The sequence below is a fragment of the Aptenodytes forsteri genome, unplaced genomic scaffold (genome assembly GCF_000699145.1).
Source record: "Aptenodytes forsteri isolate BGI_AS27 unplaced genomic scaffold, ASM69914v1 Scaffold164, whole genome shotgun sequence".
Taxonomy (NCBI): domain Eukaryota; kingdom Metazoa; phylum Chordata; class Aves; order Sphenisciformes; family Spheniscidae; genus Aptenodytes; species Aptenodytes forsteri.
Window position 1 is genome coordinate 5,145,338 of NW_008795527.1, and position 11,089 is coordinate 5,156,426.

An 11,089-nucleotide genomic window follows, 5' to 3' on the forward strand; every position below is an offset into this window, starting at 1 on the left:
GAAAATAGGTCCTTTTTTCCATCTCTCTCTTTTTTTTTTTTTTTTCTTTTTTTTTAAAATATAGACTAATTGATTAGATGTTACTTCCACTGAATTGAAACTTGCCTGACTGGTGGTTCTGAATTTCACTAATACTTTAGGTATTAATGGGTAGTCAGTTAACAGTTGATGTGTAAAAGGAAAGAGAAAAATATTTCTTCTTGTTCACTTTCAACAGTAAGGTATTTAAACTGAAAACACCCCTTCTCTTCAAAGCTGATGTGTTTTGTATGTGTTGTGTCACTTTTTGTATTATATTTTTAGAGCATTTCAGTACAAAAGTTTATATACTCATCTGCATTGCTTAATCTTGTTTGGTTTTGCTTTCAGATATCAACACTATAAAAAATCAAATAAACAGTTTATTATATGTTATTAAAGTATGTGATTCAAGAATTCAGAGATTGCAGTCAGGAAAAGTAAGTATTTTAGAATTATTTTAGTTCCAAAAGAGTGAAGTTGCAAACGACTTACTGATTCGGTGTAGCTTTTTAATTCTTGCATTTTGAAACACAACTTGAATTATGCAACTGAAGCGAGTCTTGTATTTGCAGTTTTAGTATGGAAAAATTTTCTAAAGGTTCACATGTTTAGAGTTTTTTGGATTCTGGCTTTAGCAGTTTAGGTATGTCAGTACATCTTAAAACTATTCTTCTCAATATAAGAGTTAAACTAAAATGTTACATAGACGCAAAGCATCTTTGTATAAATACAGCAAGGTTCAGTTCTTTTTCGCTGCTCCAGTGCATACCTTGTGTGCCTCAAACTTTGTCTTTGGCAGAGATCTCTTTTTCTTGTTGATAAAGGTAACACTTGTGATTATTTTGCAATGCCTTGTAGACTCCATGTATTGCCTTTTGTCAGACGTTTACCTCTTTAGTTCAGCGAAAAGCCTAAGGCAAACTAGATGTTAAATTTGAGAACCTAATGTTGTTCTGTTTGCTTGTTTTATATTTTGTTTTATATTTTAAGGCTGACAGAGTCAGTATGTTTGACTTTGCATAGTTTCTTGACTCTCTTGATTGGACTTAGACGTGGCTCCAAGATAATGTAAACTTGTGCATATTGACTGTTAAAATGTTAAGTATTCTACAGCTGGATCCAGAAGCATTACTGTAATACCAGGAAATGTCATACTAACAGAAGAAAGTTGGGCAGAGATGAATTTAAGTTGTGGTGACCTGCATCCCATCAAATTCTGAAATTTGTTCATCTTGTTAATTCATGCTACTGTCACCGTTGGTGAGGGATTTGGGGTTAATTAGGCCTGTGTAGTATTACAATAATGGCAGTGTTAAAAGCCAGCTTTCCAGGTAGCAGAAATCATCCATGTTGAAGGCAAATAGTTATGAGAACATGACCTTATGATCATGATCTTCACTTATTAGTGATTGTGAAAATAACTAACCTTTGAGAGGCTGCTTTATTATATATAATGCAAATTACTTTTTATTATGTCTGCTTTGTGGTAAGCACAAGTTTTAAAAGCTAATTTTTAAAAAAATAAAGCTTATGAACATGCTGAACTGTATCTTACAGGAAATAGATACTGTGAAACTGGCAGCAAACTTTGGAAAACTTTGCACAGTCCCTCTGGACCATATTCTGGTAGACAATGTTGCACTACAATTTTTTATGGGTAAGTTAATTTCTGATCTCTTTTAGTTATAAAGAATATGCTAACTCACAGGACTGTATACTGGAAATTGCTAAATAAGGTGTCTACTGAGAGCTAAATGTGTATAAGCCCCTTGCCAGAGGGAACCGAAACTTTTTTCGCAAATCAGTCTGTAATTAACTGTTCAGAACACCATACTTGGTACTTCTGAAAGCTTGTATCAAGCTTGTTTCAATACCGATCTCTCTGTAAGACTGATCTTGCAATTTTTCTTAGTCTATTGCTTAACAAGTTCATTCTGTTTAGAACAGAATCATTGCAAGAATTGCTTAGAGGTTTGTGACTGGAATGACTCTGAAACTTATCACAGTCGTTAGTCTTACTTTTGCTGGTATCACTGAAGCTAATGACTATAGATGTTAGATTGAAGTTTAGAGGATAACAAGGCTACTGAAGGTTGTCTGAGAAGCTAAAATACAGCAGTAATTTATGTGCTATTTTAGGTTTATCATATAATCAAGAAATTGATAGATGGATTAAAGTATAATTAATTTTTAATACTTTCTAATGCTTGAGACTCTTCTGTGAATTATTTGGGCTGCTGATGGTCATCACGAAGAATATCAATGAGTTTTTTGGTGGCAATAGTCCTTTTATTGCAGTAGATGCACGTGATTTGTTAGAATACCAGTTTGAACTTCCTCTCAACTTGTATCATGCTGTACAAGGCTGTTGTATCCACACAGTAATGATGGATTCACTTTTTACACGTGCATTTTAGGATTCAGTGCTTAGTTCCTAGACTTTGCTCCCAGTTTTGTTTACTGATTATCACCGATATGTATATAGTACTTCTTATTTTTTGACTCTAGATGACAAGTATTGCAGATGTATAACCAGATCCTGGAGTTCCATATGTCGTTAACATCATAGAGAATTCTCATTCTAAGATGCACAACAATAACTATGGTTGTGTGGTGACTGTTTTCTGTAGATTACATGCAGCAGACTGGTGGCCAAGCACATCTGTTTTTCTGGATGACAGTGGAAGGATACAGGGTTACGGCACAGCAACAGCTGGAGGTACTTCAAAGCCGGCAGAAAGATGGAAAACATCAGACTAATCAAACCAAGGGTCTATTAAGAGCAGCTGCATTTGGAGTGTATGAGCAATATTTGTCAGAAAAGGTAGGAAAACTTATTTCTGCATTGTTTGGAATTTATTCTTTGTACAGATGCTTCTTTGGTAGTTATGGCTACATTAATATGAAATGGATGTGATGTAGCACAAGTTGTTTACAAGTTGACATTTAAGCTATTATTTGTGTATGTTCTCTCTCCTTATGTCAAGCAGTAAGAAAATGCCTTCCTCTTTTTTTTTTTCTCTTTTTTTCCCCTCCCTCCGTTTAAAAAGGCTCATACTGGCACTGACTATGCTGTCAAATGCACTGAGTATGTTCCTCAGAAGCTGACTTTCTAGAATAGACAAAAACTAGAGAAAATGTGAAGAAAGAATAAGAAATTCTGTCCCTTTGTGCATGCTGTCCTTTCCCCTTGCCCTTCCTTTTACCCTGCCCTTCTTTCCCCCCTTAAGAAGAAATGTTTTTAAAAAAAAAAAAAAATGCAACCCAATATTTGTACAAACTTGGATTAAGATTGGGTTTTCAAATGAAATAACTTCCTGTGCCTCTCTACAAATGTCTTTATAAATTGCTCAAATATCACCACTGGGTATCTTTCAATAGGCTAAGCTTGAATGCTTCCAGTAGTCTTGTAATAACGGATTCTTCTGTGAAAGAAAACACTTGTCAACTTGTGTTAACAAAGCATCTTTGTTCTGAATTTGTGTATGCATAAAAATCACCTCTCAACTCACTCAAAAGTTTCCCTCAACAAATTATCCCTCAGATATCTTCTCTATGCTTCTCTTCCGCATCATTTCTTTCACTTTGTTTTTTCACCTCAGTAGTCTATTGACATGGTGGTCTGTGCGGAGCTCACTCTGATAAGTTTTTCACCTCAATAGTCTATCGACATGGTGGACTGTGCAGAGCTTGCTCTGATGGGTTTTTGAGCTGACTGAATGCTCACCAGTTTGAAGTCAGAAGCCAGCTAACACCAGAGCTATTCCAAAGCCGATGAACTCAGCCTTTCAGCTGTGCTATCAAGTGAGCTATGTTGGGTCTGGTTCAGTGCTGGCTCCCTGTCTCTGTTACAGAAAATGAGGAAAGTGAGTGAACTTGGGCCAATCTAAAAGAGTGTTTAATGGGCAGTGGTTTGAAATATGTCTAGCAAGGGATGACTGGGAATCTGATGGCTGATACGGTTAGTATGCTGGTAGCTGTAATAGAGTCTGCATTAAAAGCTACCATGATTACAGCTACTGGTAATGTCTCCAGAAATTGGCAGCGTTGACAAACTGTTAGCCTTTCCTCAGATGCTTCAGGACTTCATCCATTTACTTTCTTACTGGCTTTTTCTTAATTTCTGAATCTAGATCTTTATATTCATAAATAAATAAAATCTGTTTTTAAGACTGAGTAAATCTGGTTTAGATGTTGCTTCAAAATAATGTACGTAAATTGTTTTTGAGGTGATTCTTAGCATTTAATCCTGAAACTTCTGAGTTTTAATACAAACTCTGAAGTTAATTTTGGGGGGAGGAGGGAGTCTGACTGTTGTGTGTTCTAGAGAGTTCTAGAGATACTCATCAAGAAGAAATTTAGTTTACTTAGAGAATTGCAGAATTGGATTGGATTTTATTTGTGAAAATAGAAGCTTTCTTATTTTTATGCTGCAAAAGTTGATTTAGATCTCTGACAGGCACTTCCGAGAGTTAATATTGATGACAACTTAGTAGCAAAACTGGCAGAAACACTGAACCATGAGGATCCAACACCTGAAATCTTTGATGACATTCAGAGAAAGGTATACTCTATTCATCCTGTATTTCATAAGAACTGTTAATGCTATAGAGTATTAAACGCCACTACAGCCATTGAAAAAGGAGAAAGGAACTCAAATATCTGAAACTAAAACCTGTTTTACCATTTTCCTATTCTATAAAAATCATACTCTAAATTGCCAACTTCTGCTTAGCCATACGTAGCCCATGGTTTTCAAAGCAATAGACAGAAGGAGTAGGTGTCCTGTGTGAAATTAATTATGAAGCACAATTTAGAATTATGGGATTATTATTTGTGTTTATGCACCAATTTAAGAAAAGTGCCTGTGTAGAATAGCTAAGTGGTACAATTTTGGTGTGGTTTTAGCTCTCTTTTTCAAAGGTGGATGTAACCATGTTACCATATTAAATTTTATATCTCTTTCCAGAAGTTAATTTGACTGTTCTGTTTTGCAAGCCTGCACAGTGTAGCACTCAGAAGCAGCAAGTACTGAAGATAAAACAGTCTTTTTACTACCTGCATACATAGACTTTATCACTCAAGTCTAGTGTATATATATTTTTTTTTAAAGTGAATTATTAAAATTCTGGCAGTAAATTATATACCCAGTCTGAGAGGTTTTTAATTTAGGTCATTAACTGAATGTTCTCATTCATGTTAAAAATTAGAGATATGAGCTGTAGAACTTAGAATCACTCTATTGTACTTGAGGCCCACATTTAAGACCAATGAAAACACCTTGTGAAATCTGTATTGCCCAAAGTAGGTTACAAGGGCCTTGTGTGTGATTTCTGCAAAAGAGCATAAATTTCTCATGTGTTACAAAACTAATTGACTTCCTCAGACCGGCATTAAATTTTTTTCCATTCTTACCAGGTGATAGCACTTGTACAAAGTGTTCCATGAAAAAAAAAAAATCATCACTAAAATATTCTAGAGTTGACATGAATATCCAAATATTATGAATTAATTCCCACTACATATAGATACATGTGTGTATATGTATATATACTGTCACTGTATAGGCTATATAGATAACTTTTTGAGGTGGTGTGGTTAAATCTTTGTGAGGTAGGGTTATACAGTATTGGCTGAACTGGAAATTTTCAGGAAAGTAGCATGCAGTGTCTTCCCTGCCTTCCTTTCCCTCTTCTCACCTCTCCCCCTAAGCGTTTGCAGGTCCACGTTTATAGTTTATCAACAAAGAAGGACTCTGAGAGAGAACCTGTTGTGAAATGGGTAAAGACCAAATATGTTTATAGTGCAATTGGAAGGGTTAAGAGGAGAGGAACGAAACATTTACAGTTAACGTGCTACTTCCCTTCTTAAACGTGCATGTCTCACTAGTTAGAAAGGTATTTTCTGAGACTCTATTATAGTTCTAGCACAATTAGTTCTCATAACCTTTGTCTCATAACCTGAATTGAAATTTCACAAACTCACATTAGGGTTTTAAAGGAAACTCAGAAACACATAATAGAATGCACAGATACATGTTGGTCAAGTAGAATTTATGAAAGCTTGTCTGATTAATTAAAAAAAGTAATAAGTATTTCTAAGGCTGGCATTTTTATTTCAATAAGGTGTATGAATTGATGCTGCGAGATGAAAGATTCTACCCTTCGTTCAAACAGAATGTGTTGTACGTGCGTATGTTAGCTGAGCTGGATATGCTGAAGGATCCTAGTTTCAGAGGATCAGATGACGGTGAAGGAGGTGAGCTCTACATCTGTAAGGGGGATTTCCTGAGACCATTCTTTTTTCTGCTTTAAAATGAAAATAAGAAAACTATCCACACTGTTTTTGAGAAATCAAAAAGTTCCTGTACTATCTCTGATTTTTACATTAATGTTTCCTCCTTGTGCTTTTTTGTAAATTGTTCTGGGAGTCAAATAGTTTTTTCTGTAGTAACTTTATTAATCTCATGTATGTTTTTTGTCAAGTGTTGGTAACAAGTGTGTTGCTAAAATAAGTGTGCGACTCTCATTCTCATTTTTTATTCAAAAATATTTGCGGTTCTTCAACATGTTGGGTTGTTTTAATACGTAACTATATTCATCTGGAAATAGAAATTGAAAGTACATAGGAGATGTGGCTTTTTATAGCAATTAAAATCATTCTCCTCTAACTGAAGTACAAATCTAATGGAAATTGTTTAACTATTAAACTGACTCCTTGAGGAAGCAATTTTGTGTGGTGATATAAGCTTAAAAAGGAATGTTTTCTGGAGTGTTTATTTCATATCTATAGCTGTGTAAACTTACATACGTTTTCCTTTAGGTGTCTTTATTGGAAATTTGAAGTAGTTATACGTCAGGTGCAACATTTTGCCCAATGCCACAGTTGTCCATTATTTTCTATAATTGTTTGTCTTTGCATTTTTATTTCTCATGTGTGGCCCTACTTTGGAGAAAGTCTTCTAACCTGTTTTTTCCTTTCCCCTTCCTCACTGCTCCCAGAATCTTTTAATGGGTCTCCTACTGGCAGCATAAATCTGGTAAGTGCTTGGATTTCTTTAAATTTATTATTTTTTTTTTTTCTCCCCAATGGTAGGGAAAGCGTTATAAAATAGTTTAAAGTATGTACGTTAGAGGTTTTAGTTCACTGCAGTTTAATTTCTGAAAAAGTTCTTGAATCAAATTGAAACACACATAAGGTATCAATTAATCTGTAAGATAAAACTGTCCCTTTTGTACTTTGCCCTGTGTTTTAATGAAATTTTGCATTGTTTCTCACAGAAACAGTAATAATCTGTAGTTAATTTATGCAAAGCATACTTTCTTGTCCCTGTTTGTTTTGTTAAATAGACATAAATTTGGAATTAGGGAATAATAGGTGAAAACAAATCCTTTGAAACTGAAATCTCAAAGGATTGAATTCAAATAGACTGTAAATGAGGCATTTAATTAGATTTTTACAGGTTTATTTGGTTGTTTTTTTTTTTAGTTAGGACTTGATTTGGAAACATAAAAGTATCTGGAATTTATTCAAAATATGAATCTTTGTTTTCTAATCTGACCAATTTCAAGTTCAATTTTTGGTATAATTCTTTTTAAGCAATTCTTGAGTGGGTCAGTTTGTCAGAACCTTTTCTTTGTTACATGGGTGTACCTAAATATTTGAAACATACTTCTGCGTGTACTAGTGGCTGCATATGTATGAAGAGAACTGTATACTTCTACCAGACTTTTTCCAAATAATCTGTCCCACATAGATCTTACTGGGTTTAAAATGTTTTAAACCGAAAATCAAATGACAGTTATTTAAAAAGAAAAAAATCATAAAATTTTTGATGTATTTCTTCCCCTCCTTCTTGTTTCTTCAGACTATGTGTAGCTGAGCCACAAGATACCCAAGGTTCAATTGTGCATATGAGAGTATTTTTCCAAATCTTTTAGCTTTAGAAAGGTTTGCAATCTGCATGCAATTTCCTGGCTTATGTGAGTCATAGGCCCTTCTTATTCATTCTTGGAAGATGCTGTAGCTCCTTAGGAGTTCCAGTGCATTGGTTAGATCATGCTTGCATGCAGAGGAATAGAGTTTATTTTGTAAAGGAATACATTTAACATAAATGTAAATGTGTTTCCATGTGGGGGTTGTTTGTGGGGTTTATTTATTTTATTTGTTTTTAAAGCTGGAATTTTTTTTCCTATTGTTTTCCTCTTGTTTACATTTTGAAATACGAAGAAAAGGGGAGGTGGTCAGCTGATAAAATTTACACAAACTCCTGTTAAATGCAGAAGGAAAACTTAGTTTAGCCATATTTTTTATAAATTTACATACAATTCTGGTAACGTTTCACAAGAGATTCTTTTAATTGACTAATCTCTTAAGAGACATTTGAAAGATTTTTTAAAGTACTTTTTCTAAGAATGTTCTGACTTATCCAAGTCATATTTTTATAGATGGGGATTTGCCGTTGCAGTGGCTCATCTGGCTAGTGGTTATCTGCTGCTTAGTTTCATGTGGCCTTTCCAAACTAAGCTAGAAAGTCTTAAAGCCTTTACCAAGCACTGTTGCAATACAAATAGATATTTGCATGGGACAATTCAAAGTCTTGATTTTTGCTGTTGTGAAAAGTATATTTGCAGAATACTACATTTATTATTTTTATAAAGAGAGAAGAACATTCTAGCAGAAATGCGTAATAAATCTCTGTTTATGCAGAAGAACTTTTGCTTTCTGTAGTCCATATTGTTCAGGGTTTTCAGTGCTTTTACAGGTGTTTGAATGCTGGTAGATTAGTTTTTTCTGGCTGAATTCCATGTCAAGAGTAAATTTCTGTACACATAATTTAGCTCCCTTGTGTTAGTCAGTTACATGAAGAAAAATAGACCTTGGAAAGGTTACTTCAAAGGTCAGGGAATTTCTGTACTTTTAGCTAATGACAATGCATTAAATAAGATTGGGTTGTGGTGTGGTATTTTTGCTTTTTAATTAACCTGTGTTCCTGTGAATATACGTAATGTCAATGTATTTAATATGACCTAATATCTAACTGTCTGCTCAAGTTTCAACCATTTCATTTACTTGTATTAATTGTTGCTGTATAGTGCCTTGCCACAGCAGTTGAGTGTTTCCTACAGTTTCCATTATAAAATACATCACCTGCAGTTTATACTTCCACTGTAAGAATGTATTTTAGGATTATTTGGAAGAAAGGTTCAAAACTATTTTGATGAAAAGTTATTTTACAAAAATATCTTCTTAATTTCTGCCTTTTAATTTGACACATTAATCTACTATATTAAACCAGTAGGGCATATTTTGGGGGTAGAAAACCATTGTAGAATATTTATAGACTCTTGTAGATTTCATCTAAATCGATCCATGATGTAAGCTTTACATATTGCTTTTACATTGAGAAAATAAAAGGAGTTACACAAGTGTTACATATCCGAGACCTTGAATGGCAGCAGAAATGGCTGGGTTAAGCTTCTGGCAGTCATTAGTATATGTCAGTTTGAACCCCATTCAGTTATTAGGTAGAAAACTGAACTGTTAGGGTGGCAATGAAGGGAGGCAGGAAAACAAGAAATAATGATGCTTTTTAAAAAAATATAACAATAGTTTAAGTCAGTATTTCATAGCAAACAAAATACTATAGCAGTTGACTATTACTATCAACTCCTTACTGCAATACATGTTAAAGCATAGTTAGTGTGTTCAGACCTTTTTAACGATGCCATTTATTCAGTATCTAAACTTTGTAACAGAAATGTTATTCCTCTCACCTTCCATGGTGGATATTTAGGCAGAGACTGATTGAAGTGGTTGAAACAGAGAAGAGCCGTTCTCTCTAGAGAGCTTGAGAAGGAAGGAGTGGAGTATTATGTAGGGATATTGTGGAGATGATAGATTCAAATGAAGAAGGGGCAAGAGCAGAGTCTTTAAATAACTTAACGTTTTCAAGTCCAACCTATGTTTTGATTGTAATCACATAAGATTGGTTTATGTTTAAGGAAACAGGGGAGTTTCTAAACTTGATTGATGTATATTGGGGTTTTAGTTTGACACAGGTATGGCACTCCTACCCAGTAGGTCCCATTCTAGGTAGCTTTTTGTGGCAACTCATTATTAAACTGGCTTGGTTAAATTAGAAAAGATAGCCGATAGCTGCATATTCATTCTGAATGTGTATCTTTGAAGAATTTTAGAATTTTGGGGTAAAATATGTAAAGTAGCTGGGATCCCAGTGCCTATGAATTCTACTTAAGTACTTCCATCTTTTTTTTTATTTATTTTTTTTTTAACCTGGTAATTTAAGATTAGGATCACACGTGTAGTGGCCCATCCTCCATTTCTTTCAGTTGTGTATGCAAGTTTTCCACCCACCAGTCTTGCAGAGCTTTATTATCTTAAATCTTAGTAGTCAGATGTATTAACTTTAAATAATAGCAAAGCGTCTCTAAAAGACCTGTTAGGCTTCTTTTGATCCCAATAATTACTGAATAGGGAGACAGGGCGTTAGCCAGCTGAGGGCGTACCTGCTCATTTTTTACGAGGGAAGAAATTTCTGAGAAAACTGTTTACTGTCTTTTACATACAGCAGAGAAATTAGTCAACTTTTACTGCACTGTAACTTTTGTGTAGTGCTTTAAGTCAGTTGAAAGAAAACAGAATGGTATAAAGATAAACCCAAAAGGTCTGTTATATGTCATCTGTGATGCCCATCTACAAGAAGGGACAGAAGAAGGATCTGGGGAACTACAGGCCTGTCAGTCTGACCTCAGTGCTGGGGAAGGTTATGGAGCAGATCATCTTGAGTGCCGTCACGTGGCATGTACAGGACAACCAGGTGATCAGGCCCAGTCAGCATGGGTTTATAAAAGGCAGGTCCCACTTGGCTAACCTGATCTCCTTCTATGACAAGGTGACCCGCTTAGTGGATGTGGGAAAGGCTGTGGATGTTGTTTACCTGGGCTTTAGCAAAGCCTTTGACACCGTTTCCCACAGCATTCTCCTGGAGAAACTGGCTGCTCATGGCTTGGACAGGTGTACTCTTCTCTGGGTAAAAAACTGGCTG

At 34.9% G+C, this 11,089-nt stretch overlaps 1 protein-coding gene across 1 annotated transcript in view; it reads left to right on the forward strand.

The window, feature by feature from the left end:
* SNX13 (sorting nexin 13) overlaps positions 1-11,089 on the forward strand; it is a 55,038-nt gene that overhangs the window by 22,743 nt on the left and 21,206 nt on the right. Inside the window, exons 10-15 of the mRNA XM_019472800.1 lie at positions 370-458; positions 1,579-1,678; positions 2,652-2,845; positions 4,481-4,585; positions 6,147-6,279; positions 7,023-7,060. Of these exons, the coding sequence (XP_019328345.1) occupies positions 370-458; positions 1,579-1,678; positions 2,652-2,845; positions 4,481-4,585; positions 6,147-6,279; positions 7,023-7,060 (659 nt within the window). The remainder of the gene's footprint in view (positions 1-369; positions 459-1,578; positions 1,679-2,651; positions 2,846-4,480; positions 4,586-6,146; positions 6,280-7,022; positions 7,061-11,089) is intronic.